The following is a 17,303-nucleotide window of genomic DNA, read 5'->3' on the forward strand; positions in this document are numbered from 1 at the left end:
GATGGCAGCCAGGCACTGTCATGCAGCCCATACAAAGTCTATTTTCCCCCAGAAATGTAATTTCTGACAAGGTTTCTAACAATTTATTATTCACTCTGAGCAATGCACCAAGCGTTAGATCAGAGCGGATGGGTGGGAGGAAAAGAGAAGGGAAGAGAGAAGGAAGAAAGAGAGGACGAGAAGAACCAAGAGCAAGGATTTGGGATGCCGGGGGGGTCTCTCAAACTCTTGCTGACTGCTCCAGGGCTTCCCCCCGCCCCTCCCGCGGAGCCCCCGGAGCCGGTGCGGGGAGCGCTCGGTGCCGCAGAGCCCCGGCGAGCGCCCGCCTCCCCCACCCGCTGCGACCTTCACCCGCCAGACCCCGCCCGGGGACAGGGGCACGGGGGGAAGGACCCTCCCCACCCATCTGCGGGTCCCTCTGCCCCCCGACACCCCCCGAGCCCCCGCCGCAGCCGGTCCCCAGCCCCCAGCCCGCCGGGCGGGAGCTGTCCGTGGTGATGGAGGCGCTGATCCCGCATCCCGCTGCCGGCTCCCCGCTCCCGGCCCCGGCCCCCGGCCCTACCCCGCTCTGCAGCCCCGGCAGCGGCCCGGGGCCGGCACCGCGCTCCGCTCTGCCCTGGGCCTGCGGGAAAGAAAAGACAGGAAAAGAGGGAGAAGAATGACGGGGAATGGAAGAAATAGGGGAAAGAAATGAAAGGCAGGAAAGGAAGAGTAGGGGAAAAAAAAGAAAAAAAAAAAAAAAAAAAAAACAAAAGGAAGGGAAGGGACGAAGAAAGGGAAGAATGGAAAGTAAGGGAGGAAAAAAGAAAGGAAGGGAAGAGTGGAAAGAGAGAAAGAAAGAGGGTGCTGGCCTAGGGAAGGGGGGAGAAGGAAGCCGGGTGAGAGGGAAGGAACACGGGGAAGGGAAGGGGGCAGCAGGAGGAAGAAAGGAGGGAATGGGGGCAGCGGAGACAAGGGGGGAGTGGGTGGGCAGGGGGGAGCAGGGGGCAGGGAGCGGGGGCAGCAAGGGGAGTGGGGAAGGGGAAGGGGCACCGGCGAGGTGGCAGGGGCGGCCGGGACGAGGCGAGGGACGGCGAGGGAAGGAAGGGGGAGCCGGGGCGGGGCGCGGGGCGGGCCGGGGCCGGGCCGGGGGGAGCCGCCCCCCGCACACGTGTGCGGGGCCGCCCCGCAGCCGCCCGGCGGGGCTATAAAAGGGGCGGCGGCGGCCGGAGCAGCCCCGCACCGCCGCCCCCAGCGCCCCACCATGAGCTACACCATGGAGCCCCTGGGCAACCCCTCGTACCGCCGGGTGACCGAGACCCGCGCCACCTACAGCCGCGCCAGCGCGTCCCCGTCCAGCGGCTTCCGCTCGCAGTCGTGGTCGCGGGGCTCGGGCAGCACCGTGTCCTCCTCCTACAAGCGCCCCAACCTGGGCGGCCCGCGGGCCACCTACGGCTCCACGGTGCTGAGCTCGGCCGAGAGCCTGGACGTGAGCCAGTCCTCGCTGCTCAACGGCGCGGCCGAGCTCAAGCTGAGCCGCTCCAACGAGAAGGAGCAGCTGCAGGGGCTCAACGACCGCTTCGCCGGCTACATCGAGAAGGTGCATTACCTGGAGCAGCAGAACAAGGAGATCGAGGCGGAGCTGGCGGCGCTGCGGCAGAAGCACGCCGGGCGGGCGCAGCTCAGCGACGCCTACGAGCAGGAGCTGCGGGAGCTGCGCGGGGCGCTGGAGCAGGTGAGCCACGAGAAGGCGCAGATCCAGCTGGACTCGGAGCACATCGAGGAGGACATCCAGCGCCTGCGGGAGCGCTTCGAGGATGAGGCGCGGCTGCGCGACGAGACGGAGGCGACGATCCGCGCCCTGCGCAAGGAGATGGAGGAGGCCTCGCTGATGCGCGCCGAGCTGGACAAGAAGGTGCAGTCGCTGCAGGACGAGGTGGCCTTCCTCAGGGGCAACCACGAGGAGGAGGTGGCCGAGCTGCTGGCGCAGCTGCAGGCGTCCCATGCCACCGTGGAGAGGAAGGACTACCTGAAGACGGACCTGACGACGGCGCTGAAGGAGATCCGCGCCCAGCTCGAGTGCCAGTCCGACCACAACATGCACCAGGCCGAGGAGTGGTTCAAGTGCCGCTACGCCAAGCTCACCGAGGCGGCCGAGCAGAACAAGGAGGCGATCCGCTCCGCCAAGGAGGAGATCGCCGAGTACCGCCGGCAGCTCCAGTCCAAGAGCATCGAGCTCGAGTCGGTGCGCGGCACCAAGGAGTCGCTGGAGAGGCAGCTCAGCGACATCGAGGAGCGCCACAATAACGACCTCAGCACCTATCAGGTACCGGGGAGGCGGCGGGGGGTGCCCGGTGCCGGCTCCGGAGGGATGGGGAGGTGCCCGGTGCCCGCTGTGGCGGGAGGGGATGCGGGAGGTGCCCGCTGTGGCGGGAGGGGATGCGGGAGGTGCCCGCTGTGGCGGGAGGGGATGCGGGAGGTGCCCGCTGTGGCGGGAGGGGATGCGGGAGGTGCCCGCTGTGGCGGGAGGGGATGCGGGAGGTGCCCTGTGCCGGCTCCGCAGCGCGGGATGCAGGAATGCGGAAGCGGGGGGACGATGCTGCAGAGGGCGGTGGGAGCGGGTGGGTCCCGCTCTGATGCCAGCCCTGCCTCCCCGAGCGGCGGCAAGAGTTTCTAAAAGTCCTCTCGGAGAAGTTCTGCCCGTTCTGTCCCCGCGTGCGGCGTCTGTGTCACAGGGGGTTTCTGCGTCTCCCTTGCAGGACACGATTCACCAGCTGGAAAACGAGCTCAGAGGAACGAAATGGGAAATGGCTCGTCACTTGCGGGAGTACCAGGACCTCCTCAATGTCAAGATGGCCCTGGACATCGAAATTGCTGCATACAGGTACAGTGGGATCTTTGCAGACATGTCTGGAATATTAATAGCACTGCGGATGCTGCCGGCTCAGGAAGATTTTCCACGGCTAAGAAATATCTGCCTGCAGTGAACACGGGCGAAGTGAGAGCTTGGCTGCATCGCTGCAGCCATTAGCCAGCCCAGTGAGAGCCCAGAAGGTCATTAGGGAGCAGCTAATCAGCGGCAGAGCTGCCGGCGAGCCCCGTGGGCACAGCACAGCGTGACTCAGTGTGGCGGCTCCCGTGCCGCATTCTGCCCTTGGCTGCACGAGCAGCAGATGCAGCGAAAGACGAGGTTATTTTTAATTGTCTGCTTTGCAGATGCCAGGCATGCAGGGCTTGTCACCAGAGTTCCCTTTTATCGCCTGGGAGAGACAGTGAATTTGCTTGATCATGGTTTGAGGCAGGGAGTGCTGATCTGTCTGTCACAAACACTTTTACTTTTCTTGCTCAACTTTCCTTCAGAGGCATCTGCTCTAATCTCGGGCTGAACGTTGCTTGCTGTTGCCATCACCTGGCAGATTTTTTTAGTCTCCTCTGTATCGCTTCAGAACTCACTGGAGAGCTCCTGATTTTTCTGGGTCACAGGCTCAGATGAAAAACATTTGAGTAGAAAAAAAGTAAAAACAACAAAAACCCACCCCCATCTCCAGATCTGTTGAAATTTCTGAGGTTGCTGAGACACACAGACACCCCAGGGGGCTGTAGCTGGCTGCTGCCAAAGTCAGCCGAAGCCTCCAGTTCTCACATTCCCACAAAGAAAAGGTGGATGCCCAAATTATTAAATTAGAGCATGTGCTCTGATCAGCTGTGACTGTCTCAGACACAATATTTGATTTGGGTCTGTTGGCTGTGTCAAGTTCTGTTTGCCTAAGTCATAATGAATCCTATTCAATTAGTTAGTTTGTCCTAATCCCTGCTGATTTACACCATAATGAAGCTTTCTGACAGTGAAGATGAGTTTTAAATGATCACTGAAGGTATCACATCAGCCACAGGCAAAGCCAAGCTGAAAACTGCCGAACGTGAGTTTTGAAAAAGAGCGGATTCGAGGAGAGCCGGGCTGGGGCTGTGAGCAGTGCATGGCCCTGGTCAGTTCCAGCACATTCCGCAGCAAACGGGTTCCATCCTGCTGCCAGGGGAACAGTACAGCAGGGGAATATCGTAGAATCCCAGAATGGTTTGGGATGGAAGATACCGTAAAACCCATCCCAAAGCAGGGACACCTTCCACTATCCCAGGCTGCTCCAAGCCCTGTCCAGCCTGGCTGTGGGACACTCCTGTCCCAAGGATGGGACAGACACAATTATTTCCATAGCTGTCCCTTATTTTGGTTTTTTTATGCTCATTTTCTTTTTTTCTCTCCTCCTGATTCCCTTAGGAAGCTGCTGGAGGGTGAGGAGACAAGATTCAGTGCCTTCTCTGGAAGCATTACTGGTCCCATATTCACACACAGACAACCATCTGTCACAATAGCATCCACCAAAATCCAGAAAACAAAAATCGAGCCACCAAAGCTGAAGGTCCAGCACAAGTTTGTAGAAGAAATCATTGAAGAGACGAAGGTGGAGGATGAAAAGTCTGAAATGGAAGATGCCCTGGCAGCCATCGCAGAAGAAATGGCAGCCAAGGCACAGCAAGAGGAACAGGAGGAAGAAAAAGCAGAAGAAGCTGCAGAGGAAGAAGTTTCTGAGAAGGCTCCTGCAGAACAAGAAGCTGCAGCTGAGGAGGAAGAGAAGGAGGAAGAGGAAGCAGAGGAGGAAGAAGAAGCTGCAAAATCTGATGCTGCAGAAGAAGGTGGCTCTGAAAAAGAAGAAATTGAGGAAAAGGAAGAAGGGGAGGAAGCTGAGGAAGAGGAGGAAAAACCTGAGGCCAAGGGCAAAGCTGAAGAGGTACCAGCAAAGGCAGAGAAGGTCAAAACACCTCCTGTAAAATCCCCCCCAAAATCCCCTGTAACAGAACCGGCCAAGGCCACCCCCAAAGAAAAAGCTGCGGAAGCAGCAAAAGAACAGAAGGTGGAGAAAGCGGAGAAGGCGGCCAAGGAGGAGGAGAAAGCGGCATCTCCAGAGAAACCCGCCACACCAAAGGTGACCTCCCCGGAGAAACCTGCCACCCCTGAGAAGGCCGTGACCCCAGAGAAACCTGCCACCCCCGAGAAGGCCGTGACCCCCGAGAAAGCCGTGGCCCTGGAGAAGCCGGCGCCGCCGGAGAAGGCGCGCTCCCCTGAGAAGCCGGCAAGCCCGGAGAAGCCGCGCACCCCCGAGAAGGCCCTGAGTCCCGAGAAGCCGCGGTCCCCGGAGAAGCCTCCCTCCCCAGGCAAGGATGCCAAGGCAGTGGTGGAAGAGACCATCACCGTCACCAAGGTAACGAAAGTGAGTGCCGAGGCCGAGAAGGAGTCCAGGAAAGAGGACATCGCGGTCAACGGGGAGGTGGAGGAGAAAAAGGAGGAGGAATCCAAAGAGAAGGAGGAGGAAGACAAGGGAGTGGTCACTAATGGCCTCGACGTGAGCCCCGTGGATGACAAGGCAGAGAAAATCGTAGTGACCAAAAAAGCAGAGAAAATCACAGGGGAGGGTGGGGACAGCGGCACCACGTTCGTCACGAAGTCCGTGACCGTCACTCAGAAGGTGGAGGAGCACGAAGAAAGCTTTGAGGAGAAGTTGGTGTCCACCAAGAAAGTGGAGAAAGTCACTTCACACGCTGTAGTAAAGGAGATTAAAGAAAGCGAATAAAAGCAACCATAGCTAAAATTCAAACCAATTCAAGAGCTTGGGTCGGTGCAAAAGGTTAAGCCATAGACAGCTGCAACATGCATGTGGGTGACGGCTTCAAAGCAGATCGGGTTCTCTCACGGAGGCTCCAGACACACAGTATTTTACTTTTTCGTGCAATATAGGGAAGGGGGGGGGAATGCATGCAGGCTCAAGATGTACTCCCTCCACAGAGCTTGGGGATCTACAAAAAAATACTATTACTGCTAGTGCATGAGATGAAATGTGCAGAGGAAGCTTTTCTGAATTTCCTGAGCTGTTGGAGGGACATATCTGAGGAGTGAGTTCAGATGTATTATGCAAAGAACCAACTGAGCCAAAACCAAACCGAAAACAGTAATAGAGTATTCATGAGAACCAGAACTCTCCTAGCCTTAAAAAAAAAATAAAAAGCTACTTATAACTAATTATGTTTACCTCACTGGTGCAATTAGGGTGGACTTTTGCTCCTGGGAGAACCTTGTTGACATGCACAGTACGCAACCTTTTGTTGTTTGATGTAAAACAGTCACAGCAGTTCTTGCTCAATAAAGGTCAATATGAAAACATGACTTGTTCTGATGATTTTTTTCCCAGTTTTAGTCCCTCCCTAAGCTGGATGCTCTCTCCTGAATGGGAATGCAGCTGCATGGGTTGATGATTGGCTGAGGTTCTTTTCCTTAGTGTTCTCATTTGTCTGGGAGTTGGCCTTTGATGGTCCTTGGGGGTCCCATCCAGCTCAGGGTCTTCTGTGGCTGGGGAATTGGATATGATGGACAAATTTCCTCTAACAACACAAAGGCTGGATTAAGAAAGTAAGAGCTATATCCCAAATTTTCTAGAGGAAAGAGGAATCCATTGAACACCACTGCCTGGCCTTGAGGTGCTTAGAGGGGTTGCAATTGCTTTCTTTAGGAAGGGAAAGGACTCTAAGCCCTCAATCCTGCTTGTCCTAAGCCAAAAAAAAAAAAGTTAACATCTGCTGCAAGTGTTGTTGTCCTCCTTACACCCCAACATCCACACACAGAGAGCCAATTTCCACATAATTCCTTGATTTTCCTGGGGACAGAGGCTGGGTGTGGCATCTTCTGTGGCAGTTTGTCACTTAACTGAGCAAAAACCCGTTAAGGAAACTCAACCAAGTCACCATGAGGTCCTCAGAGCAGGCTTGGCTCTGGTTATTTTACCCCTTCTTGCTTTAATTTTATGGGACCCTCCTTATTAATTCTCTGTGTACAATGATCAAAAAGTTCAGTTTGCCTCTAAACATAAAATTCTAAAATAAAAATTTAACCCAAGGGGATTAATTTGTCCTTTTGTTAAGAACAAAGCCAATCAAAAATTGATCTACATGGAAAAATAAATGGAGACAAAGGAAAAATGGGAAGAAGATAAAGCCCCAACTCCAATGTGGGAATTAATTGGTCATTATAGGATTCATTTTGTGTTTATTTCCCATTTTAAAAGGGAAATGAAGGTTGCAGCTGCTGCCCTACTTCCCATAACTCACAAAGAAATGTAAATAATTTTCATGCCTTGGAATAATTGTCAGGCCGTGGACTAGCCTGAAATCTGCTCCTGACTGAGGGTCTGATCAAAATCTAGAATTTCCATGTGCCTTCACCCCACCAATCATTGAAGATCAAGGAGTTTTTGATTGAAAGGGTTCAGCACATTCTTCACTGGAGAAGTGGAGGAGAGCCCACAGCAGATAAGGCTTCCAAATAAATCTGGGTGTCTTTGTGGATCAAACCAATGGACGCTTCTCCTGCTGCCATCAACAATGGGAAGCTGTGCTCGACAGCTTGGCTGCTGAGTGATGTTTAATTAAAGCAGAGTCAACAAATTAAACAGCAGCTTCTCCGTAGTCCTGTGTGGGTGTGACACAAAAATAACTTCACCTTTAGGAATAAGGAGTTCAGCACTCCCCTGTTTTTTGGTATCTACATCCAATTGTGCCCAAACACAAAGTGCCCAAAGGTTTGTGAGAACTGAAGGTGTTTTCCCCTTGGATTTAAACAAAATTTTCAAGGGAACACCAGCACTAAACCAGAGACCAATATTTAACGTGGAATTATGTGTATGTGCTTCCAAATAAGTTCTAGAAGCCACTGAAGTGTCCAGAACTGCAGAACCCGTCCCCCACGGTGGAAACTGGGACTCCTCAGCCCGGGGAGGAAGGGTCACCTTGCGCGTGGGTTCAGTGCTGGTGCCAGCAGCAGACTGGGGAGCACTGGACGTGTGCAGGCGGGGTCCCAGCTCGGCTGGTTTTTGTGTCGGGATTCCTTTCCAGCTCCTTCCTCTCCAGTCCTGGTGGGACACAGCTCCAGGGACCCCAGAATCGTGATTTGTGTGGCTTTGGTCCTGTTTGCACTCGGGCAATCCAGGATTGCTCCTGGGACGAGGGGCTGGAGCAACCCCAGGGCACATCCAGTCCCTGGGTGGTTCTGGGAGGCAAACCCTTGGCATCTTGTGTTTCACAACATCCTCATTTCACCCCTTTCCCACCCAAAGCATCTCACAGCTTTCAGTTATTACCCACAAGTGTATATTTCCCCCTGCTCTCACACTCTGGATTTGTGTGTTTAGCCCATTTCCCACTGCAGATGTTCCCAGCAAGTCCTAAGAGGAACAAGCGAGTGGTTAACACATTTCTAAATGTTTATAAAACTGTAAGAACTGATTAATATTTAATGATGCCAAGAGGTTTTGTCTACTGACATCTGCAATCAAACAGTTTCAAAGGAGAGCACAATTCCCGGGCAGAGAGGCAGAAATAGGGTGTTATTTGCCTGTTCTGCACCAATTACTCCTCCAGACTGCACAGAGCCAGTGATGTGAATAATTATTTTCAGACAAAAAAGTTCATTTAACAATAGGAAAAAAATCCATACAGGGAAAAATAATAATTAAAGGAATTTACAGTGAAGATTTTTGCATCTTTTTTAAGGTGGGATATTTAGACCACTGTGGCTTCAAGAGCTGGAGGGATCTAAACCAGCATCTTTTTCCTCTGCTGGGTTGGGGAGATGCCACAGTTATTTTTCAGCATCCCAGAACAAAATTCCAGGTGGGAACAAACTGGGAAGCGTTACAAAACACAAACAGGATGCATTTGCCAGGGAGCTGAGTCAGGCACCAGAATTTTCTCCAGTCATCAGGGTTTGTGCTCTCCCCATACACACTCGGGCTTCATTGCTGCCTTTTCAGGAATGAAGTATCCTTAACTAATCTGGGATGGCAGCGAATGATGGACTGTTAGTAGTTTAGTTATTAGAAGGTGAATTTCTGGGATGTGCAGGCTCTGTACAGGTGTTGCCCTTGTGAGGGGAGAGGAAGGGTGGGGAGGGGGTGTGTGTGCATCTCAGGGAAAGCATCCAGCACCTCCCTGGGCATTCCCTGGGACGAGATCTCAGCCTGATCCAGACCCAAAGGGCAGGAAAGAGCCCCAGGACACTTCTGCCTTCCCTTGCAGCTGCAACTCGGGTGAAAGTTTCTCCTGAGCCTCTCTCTGCCAGCTTTTACTGCATTGCGTCAAAGGCAGCGCCCGGGTTCTCCGAGGGAAGGAGAGAGCTGGCAGCAGGATCCATCCCCCAGCCCTGGGAGCAGCCGGGGCACAGGAACCCAGCCCAGCCTCCCCCCAGCAGGCTGGGCAGCAGGGCAGGACTGGGGGCCCAGCCTGGTGGCCACTGCAGAGTCAGCCCTGCTGCAGCTCCTGCTGGGGCTGACTCAGCCCTGCGGAGCTGCAACGCATTAAAAATAACCGAGGGAGCAGGGATCAGCTGGGAACGGCTGCAGCAGAGAGGGGAGAGCTGCTGGAGCTCTGGGGATGCTGCTCCGGAGCAGCCCTGGCTGCAGCAGAGAGGGGAGAGCTGCTGGAGCTCTGGAGGTGCTGCACAGGCAGGAGAGAGCTGCTGGAGCTCTGGAGGTGCTGCACAGGCAGGGGAGAGCTGCTGGAGCTCTGGAGGTGCTGCACAGGCAGGGGAGAGCTGCTGGAGCTCTGCAGGTGCTGCACAGGCAGGGGAGAGCTGCTGGAGCTCTGGGGATGCTGCTCTGGAGCAGCCCCGGCTGCACAGGGAGCTTCCCTTCCCAAAACAAAGAGGGATGCAAAGGGTTGAGGGAAGGAAGAGTTTGTCAGCCAAAAAACATCGTGAAAGAGAATGGAAACTTGGGGTTCGAAGAGTTAAAGGAGCTCAGAGTGCTTGGAGAAAGGCAGTATTTGATATGCCATGGAATGGTTTGGGCTGGAAGGGACATTAAAGCCCATCCATGGGCAGAGACACTTCCCGCTGTCCCAGGGTGCTCCAAAGCCTGTCCAGCCTGGCCTCAGACACTTCCAGGGTTCCAGGAGCAGCCCCAGTTTCTCTGGGAGTCCCATCCCAGCCCCTCAAGATCCTCTGAATAAGGAATTCCTTCCCAATATCCCGTCTAAAGCTCCTCCCTGTCAGTTTGAAGCTGTTCCCCCTTGACCTGTCCCTCCACCCCTTGTCAGCGCTCTCTCCAGCCAAGCTGTCCAGCTCTGCTCTGCCTTTAATGGTCCTGGTGGGCTCTGACCAGGGCTGGAGCAGGATTTTCCTCCTCAGGAGCAGCCCCTCTCCCCCAGCTGAGTGCCAGGTGTCCCTTCCTGCAGGAGCACTCGGGCAGTTCCCAGAAGCTGCTCTCATTTCTGAGAAGCAGCTCTCGTTTCTTATCTCCGAGCAGCAGCCCCAACAGTCTGCTGGGGGAGCCGGGGCTGTCACACCCCGAGGGAGCAGCTCCCTCCATCCCCTGACAGCTGGAGAGCTCTCTGTGAAGGGCACTGCGAGTTCCCCCAGTTCTCCTCACCCCTGTCCTGGAGAGGGAGAATAAAATCCGCTTTGTAACAACAGCTCTGCATGAACACAGGGAGAAAAACCTCCGTTAGAAGAGGAGGAAAATGTAAAAAGAAATATTCAAGAGGTGTTGCTGAAGAGAGTGAAAATTATTTTACTTCTGGTTCTCAAAAGCATCAAACTCCCAGGAAAGTAGGGAAAAAAAAGATTGGAAATGGTACTGGAATTGTGATTTACTGGAATTACTGCTTTTGTGAATGGTTTGACCAAGCTTCTTTTTCTTTCTCTTGCTACTTTTCTTGGGAATGGGGAAGAAAATAATAATCTGAAGTGCTTGCTTCATCCATCATGATCTTTTTTATCACCCTTCAAACACAGAAAAGGGAGGTGCTTTTGGTACCCCCCCTAAGACTTGTATAAAAAAGAGATTTCCTTTCTCTCTGAACAAAGCCATTGAGGAGGACCAATGCAAACACCAGTGCCTAAAACCAAGTTACCCCAAAATCCTGTGCAAAAACTCATCCAGACAACTCTTTCTGTAAAGTTTAGTGCAGCCATTAATGGCTATTTTAACTCAAATTTCCACGGGTTTAGTTTAAACTGGTTTAATTTGCAGCATTGGCCCAGTGCTTGCCCTCACAAGATTTAATTTTCTGTGTCAGCTTTAGGCAATTGAACATCGACAGGCTCAGAGCACAGGACGTGGCTTGTGGAACTGCTAGGCTGTGCTGCTGTTGGGACGCTCCTTTTTCATGCCTTTTTTTAGCTCAGTCAAAACTTTAAAAGGCCCTGGGAAGCTCTCAGAAGAAAATGAGCCTCTTCAGACACGGCTGAGTTCAGACAGCACCTGGGGGAGAGAGGCAGCTCCTTCCCTACACCATCCATCCTTCTCTCATCATGTTTTGATTTTAATGTTATTTTTGAAGATAGTCTTTGCTCCAAGCCTCATCCACACCCTAAATTGTTCTTCTCTCTCCTCGCTGACCCTGCAGACACTGAACAACTTCCTGCCACAATTTAACAGCCACATTTGCTTTTCCCCTCTGCATTGGTTTGATAAAATCCCTGTTTTTCAGAAGGGAGCTTGTGCTTGTTGCACCCTCAGCCAGTGAGACCCATCCCGGCCACCACCACACCCCAGGGTATCGTTATAAAATGTGTGAAATTTTACACCCCCAAGAGATTTTTCCCACTTCCCATCCACAAGAAGAGTGGGATAAACCCCTTTATTAACCTTTTGAGGGCATCAGTGACACAGGACATGCACGAGGGATCCGTGTAAGCATTTCTGAACTTTATTGACTGCTTTATTGCACGTACTTAATGAAGCCTCCGTCATTTCCCCCACCCACCGTTTCCAGAATTAGTTTAAATGCAAGCTAAAGGTAACCTTTCATTCCCACCACTTCTTTTCCCCCCATTTGAAATGTTAAGGTTCTGGGTCACCCAGGAAGGACAGAAGCCCTGAACTCATACGTGGATCCATGCGGCACTCGGGGAGCAAGCCTTGGGTGCTCTGCAAGCAAACTCAGACTCTGCACAGGGAGAAACATCATAATCATGAACTGGAACCTCAGTGGGCACTGAATTAAATAGGTGAGACTGCAGCTGGAGCTCAGTCAGTCGTTGGTTCTGATGGAGAGCTGCCCTCAGATCAAGCCTTCTTCTTGCCTTCGCTCTCTTCCTTTCCTGCGGCTTCTTTCTCTTCCTTCTCCTCCTTCTCCTCCTCAGCAGCTTCCTCAGCAGCTTCCTGGGACTCCTCTCCTTCTTCTGCTGCTGTTTCTTCCCCTTCTCCTTCCTCTTCCTCACCCTCTTTGGCTTCTTCTGATTCCTCCTTAGCACCTTTGAAGGTCAGAAAGATATTTCACATCCAGGTACAATTCCTGATGCCAGTCCAGAGGGAATCCCCTTCAACCCCACACATTTTGGCAGCTACAGCAAAACTGCACAAGCAGTTTCTCTTGGATTTCAGGGGGAAAAATTTGTTTTTGTTTCATAAAAACAAATCATAGCCTTGAAAAATATCAGTTCTGGACTCAGTGCCTAGAGGCTTATTCAAAGACCTTAATTATCTTTCACTGCTCTCCAATTGGCTCTTTAACTGCTGTAATTTTACTATAATTAAACTTTGCAGTAATGAACCCCTCACAGTTCAATGGCCCCCAATGCCTGGCAGAGCAGCGATGGTGCCATGCACTGAACCCAGTAATTCCAGCCCCACACATCAGCTGATGTTCCCATTATCTCAGGCTGCTCTCTGGGAATTCCTATTTAGCTCAGGATGTCCTTGGTCCTTCTTTCTGAGGATGTCTGTAACACCTGAGCATTATCACTGGGGGTTTTGGAAACCTACAATCTGCCTGATTTGAACACTTGACCTTATCTTCCATTCAATATTCAGACTTTCCTGGTAAATTCCACGTGCTTAACCCCACCATCCTTTGGCTCATAGGAGTAGAAAGGGAAAGAGCTTTAATCGTTAGATTTAATCATTGGGATTTCTGGGGTTTATCCCATAGGAGCATGAATAAAAGGGATTTAAAACTCTAAGTACCTTCCTCCTCTTCTTCAGCCTCTTCTCCTGCTTCTTCCTCTCCTTCCTCCTTCTCCTCCTCCTCACCCTCTTCTGCAGGAGCTGCCTTGGCTTCTCCTGCCTTAGCAGCCTCGATGGTTTCCTCGATTTCAATCTGCTCCTCCTGGACGTGGCTGGAGTAGTAGGTGGGGAAGGGGCGGGCGCTCATCAGGTAGGAGCTGGCCTGGAGGCCGCTGTAGGCAGACCTGCCGAAGGTGGGGGCACTCTGGCTGTAGCCACTGGTGATGCTGCCCACGCTGGTGAAGCTGAGCCGGGTCTCTTCCCCCTCCAGCAGTTTCCTAGCAGGGAGAAATAAAAGCGAGGAGAAATGAGCTGGTTGTGCTGCAGCAGGACTCAGCACCACGAGCCCTGCAGACTCCACGTGTGCTTATTAATGCAGGGCTAGCTGTGCACTATGTGCCAATGCCTCCCCATTTTCTTGGAATCATTTCTTCAGACATGCCCATTGTGGGTGAATTAATACATTTCCTTCTTGGAAGGGACAGGGAAACCTCTCTAGAACCACGTCCCTCTGGCAAGTGAAACTAGAGGTGTGTTTTGCCACCCTGCAGCTGTGACAATTTGCTGCTGAGCTGTCAGACAAGGCTTGGAGCTGCTCTCTCAGTATTCCCCCTTGTGGCTTCCACAGAAATTCTGTTCCAGCATCGAAATCTCTCAGTGTCTGAGACAAAATACCACAGTTATTTAACAGCAATTCTACTGAAAAATATTTAATTTGTAGATTTACAATTCAGAAAAAACCCTGTTCTTGAGGGCATTTGAGGGATTTCCCGTTTTGAGAATGAGCCATTGGCATTGAGGAATTCCACTGATAGAAAATCTCTTCCCCGAGTACAGAACAGGTATTTTCATCTGTCAGGATGGAGAACTGAGATCATTATTGCCAAGCTAAAAATTCTGTGTGCACATGGAGAGGAACTGATTAAACTCTGCCACAGGTCTACAAAAATTTCTGCTGGGGGAATGATAAATGCCCTGGATTCTCCTGAAGAGAATGGGAACTGCTCCGAGCTCTGGCTCATTAGAACATCCCCCACCATACCTGTAAGCCGCAATTTCGATGTCCAGGGCCATTTTCACATTGAGCAGGTCCTGATATTCCTTCAAGTACCGAGCCATCTCACTCTTTGTGGTTCTCAGCTCATTCTCCAATTTGTTGATTGTATCCTGTTGGATGGAACAATATTGACAGCATAAAACTCTGTTCTCTCAAGTCTAGCAATAATCACAAGGAATTTCTCCAATCCTTTTAATTTAATCCTGCTCTAGCAGACAGAAACTGACTCCCACTCCACCCAGCCAAAAAGCATCATTTGACACCTTCCTGGCAGGTTTTCTACTCCACATTATTCCAGTCCCATTTAACACAAAGAGCCCGATTTCCTGGTACCCAAGTGCTAAAGCATCCATGAAATCTGTGTATTGTTTCATTTTGATTTTGGTCTCTAAGTGCTTTTTCCGATTTTAGCTTAGGGATATCCATTGATGATCCTTGCAGGTCCCTTCCAACTTGGGATATTCCATGATTCCATGATTTTTTGGTGTAGTTCAGGCTGAATCAGCACATGGACACATGGATATTTGGCTTCATCAGGGGCATTTTGCATTCTGATTTTATAGCACCTCACATTTCAGATAAGCAATGTCCCCATCTCTGGTATGATTTTTGTAATTCAGATCCTGATTTGGGTCTATATTTCCACACCACATCCTGCTGTATAGCTCTGTGGCATTCTGCACTGCGATTGCAGGATGCCTTATCTGCAGCACGGGCACAGCACGAAGCAGGAATGATGCCACCAGCAACTCCCCCACAAACCTGATCCTCTCATCTGTGAGACTCTGCCGACCCCAGCTCTGCTCACCTGCAGAGCCCAGCAAACCCTGACCCCCCTCACCTGCAGAACCCTTCAAAACTCATCTCTTCACCTGCAGATCCCTCCAAACCCCAATGTCCATCCTTTCAGCTGCAGATCCCTCCAAACCCCAATGTCCATCCTTTCACACCCCAATGTCCATCCCTTCACCTGCAGAATCCTTCACACCCCAATGTCCATCCCTTCACCTGCAGAGCCCCTCAAACCCCATCATCCCCGCACGTTCAGAACCCTCCAAACCCCGACTCCTCCCGACCTGCAAAACCCCGCACGCTCCACCATCCCCTCCCCCGAGGGACCCCCACAGCCCCCAGCCCCTCACCTGCAGCGCGGAGATATCCGCGCTCTGCTTCTCTTCCAGCTCCTGCAGCTGCTTCTCCAGCGCCTCGTTCATGCCGCGGGTGGCCTCGATCTCCAGCGTCTTGGCTTTGAGCAGGCGGCGGCTCTCGGACACCTCGTCCTTGGCGGCGCGCACGGCGTCCGTGTTCTTGGCGGCGCTCTCGCTGAGCACGGTGAAGCGGCTGCGGAACCACTCCTCGGCGTTCTGCATGTTGCGCGCCGCCAGCTTCTCGTACTGCGCGCGGATGTCGCGCAGCGCGGCCGACAGGTCGGGCTTGGCCGACACGTCCATCTCCACGGACAGGTGCGCGTACTGGATCTGCGCCTGCAGCTCGGCCAGCTCCTCCTCGTGCACCTTCTTGAGGAAGGCCAGCTCGTCCAGCAGGCTGTCCACGCGCTTCTCCAGCTCCGCCCGCGCCAGCGCCGCCTCGTCCGCGCCCTTGCGCACCTCGAGCAGCCGCGCCTCCGCGTCCTCGCGGCTCAGCACCTCCTCCTCGTAGCGCGCCTGCAGCCCGCGCAGCGTCTCCTCCAGGCTCTCCCGCTCGCCCTGCAGCGCCTGCTTCTCGCTCGTCGCCTCCTCCGCGGCCAAGCGCAGCTCGCGGATCTCCTGCTCGTACAGAGCGCGGAAGCGGGAGGGCTCGGCGTGCTTCTGCCGCAGCACCAGCAGCTCGGCCTCCAGCACCTTGTTCTGCTGCTCCAGCTCGTGGACGCGCTCGATGAAGCAGGCGAAGCGGTCGTTGAGGTCCTGCAGCTGCGCTCGCTCCTGGCTGCGGATGGACTTGAGGTCGTTGCTGATGGCGGCCACCTGGCTCAGGTCCAGGCTGTCCACCGAGTGCAGCAGCGAGCTGGAGGCGCTGGAAGCGGCGTAGCTGCGGCGCACGGACACGGAGGACACGGGCGCGGACAGGCTGGAGTACGCGGAGCGCGCCGAGCCGAAGCCGCCGCCGCTGCGCACCGACACATGGATGCGCGGGCTGTCCGCGTAGCGCCGCTTGTAGGACGGGAAGAACGGGTCGTACCCGTACGAGCTCATGGCTGCGGGAGCTCCGGCGACGGCTCTGCGGCGGGCGCCGCCCGCACCCCGGTATTTATGCGCGGGGAGGGCGGGCGGAGCGGACTCCGGGCGGGGACGGGGCGGGGCGCGGCGACATCGCCGCGGGGAGGCGACGCCCGGAGTGGTCCCGGCACCGCCGCGGGGAGGGGATGCCCGGAGTGATCCAGGCATTCATTCCCTCGCTGCTGTGATGCCCTGAGCGGCACGGGCCGGACCTCGTCCCGGTGATGCCTGGACAGCTCCGGCCATCGTGGCAGTGCAGGGATGTCTGGACAGCTCCGGCCATCGCGGCAGCAGAGGGATGCCTGGACAGCTCCGGCCATCACGGCAGTGCAGGGATGTCTGGACAGCTCCGGCCATCACGGCAGTGCAGGGATGTCTGGACAGCTCCGGGCATCCCCGCGGGCGCGGGGGGCTGTGACCGGCCTGCTCTGGAGCAGCCCTGGCTCGGCCCCCCCTCATCGGCTCTGCCCGGTCTCAGCCCTCCTTGGGCACAGCCTCGGGCCCGCCTGGGGCATCTCCCGGCCCCTCTTTGGGCCCACCTCTGGCCTTTTCAGATCCAGCTCCCCTCAGGTCTAACTGCACCCCCCAGCCTGCCGAGGCTGTGTTTAACACCCCTGCTCTGCTTCTCCACAGCTGCCCTGGCAGAAGCTTTGGGAATGTGCTGCAAGCCCCAGGTTGTGGCTGAGGTTGCCTCGGTGAGGCTGTGGGACACTCAACCCTGGCTGCAGCTCAGAACCCCCAGATGTGTAAATAGTATATTTTTTCCCTTCAGTTTGCAGTTACCACAAGGCATGAGTGCTCTTTGAGTCTCTGCATCCTCCCCATGTCCTTTGTCACAAGTGGTCCCAAATGACTAGGTAATTATAGCATCATGGAATCATGGAATTGTTTGGGTTGGGAGGCACCTTAAAGCCCATCCAGTCCCACCCTGCCATGGGCAGGGACACCTTCCACTGTCCCAGGTTGCTCCAAGCCCCATTCAACCTGGCCTTGGGCACTTCA

At 54.0% G+C, this 17,303-nt stretch overlaps 2 protein-coding genes across 2 annotated transcripts; one reads left to right on the forward strand and one right to left on the reverse strand.

Moving 5' to 3' along the window:
• Positions 1–1,192: 1,192 nt before the first annotated feature.
• Positions 1,193–6,196, forward strand: NEFM (neurofilament medium). The gene is made up of 3 exons (XM_038160516.1): positions 1,193–2,305; positions 2,739–2,863; positions 4,256–6,196. The coding sequence occupies exons 1-3, from the start codon at positions 1,244–1,246 to the stop codon at positions 5,604–5,606; spliced, it is 2,538 nt and encodes an 845-aa protein (XP_038016444.1). The 5' UTR covers positions 1,193–1,243; the 3' UTR covers positions 5,607–6,196.
• Positions 6,197–11,708: 5,512 nt separating this feature from the next.
• NEFL (neurofilament light) lies at positions 11,709–16,314 on the reverse strand. Its single transcript, XM_038160473.1, has 4 exons — positions 15,228–16,314; positions 14,071–14,195; positions 12,990–13,306; positions 11,709–12,277 (listed from the first exon to the last, which is right to left on the reverse strand). Exons 1-4 carry the CDS (start codon positions 16,275–16,277, stop codon positions 12,090–12,092), a joined length of 1,680 nt encoding a protein of 559 aa, XP_038016401.1. The 5' UTR covers positions 16,278–16,314; the 3' UTR covers positions 11,709–12,089.
• Positions 16,315–17,303: the final 989 nt, after the last annotated feature.

Source organism: Motacilla alba, chromosome 22 (assembly GCF_015832195.1).
Source record: "Motacilla alba alba isolate MOTALB_02 chromosome 22, Motacilla_alba_V1.0_pri, whole genome shotgun sequence".
NCBI classification, from domain to species: domain Eukaryota; kingdom Metazoa; phylum Chordata; class Aves; order Passeriformes; family Motacillidae; genus Motacilla; species Motacilla alba.

Excerpts from the sequence above, each read along its gene's own strand:
- NEFM (XM_038160516.1), top strand. The coding sequence starts at position 1,244 with ATGAGCTACACCATGGAGCCCCTGGGCAACCCCTCGTACCGCCGGGTG. Across the intron at positions 2,306-2,738 it reads ACGACCTCAGCACCTATCAG|GACACGATTCACCAGCTGGA; the intron begins GTACCGGGGAGG and ends TCTCCCTTGCAG. Across the intron at positions 2,864-4,255 it reads ATCGAAATTGCTGCATACAG|GAAGCTGCTGGAGGGTGAGG; the intron begins GTACAGTGGGAT and ends TGATTCCCTTAG.
- NEFL (XM_038160473.1), bottom strand. The coding sequence starts at position 16,277 with ATGAGCTCGTACGGGTACGACCCGTTCTTCCCGTCCTACAAGCGGCGC. Across the intron at positions 14,196-15,227 it reads CGGATATCTCCGCGCTGCAG|GATACAATCAACAAATTGGA; the intron begins GTGAGGGGCTGG and ends TCCATCCAACAG. Across the intron at positions 13,307-14,070 it reads ATCGAAATTGCGGCTTACAG|GAAACTGCTGGAGGGGGAAG; the intron begins GTATGGTGGGGG and ends TCTCCCTGCTAG.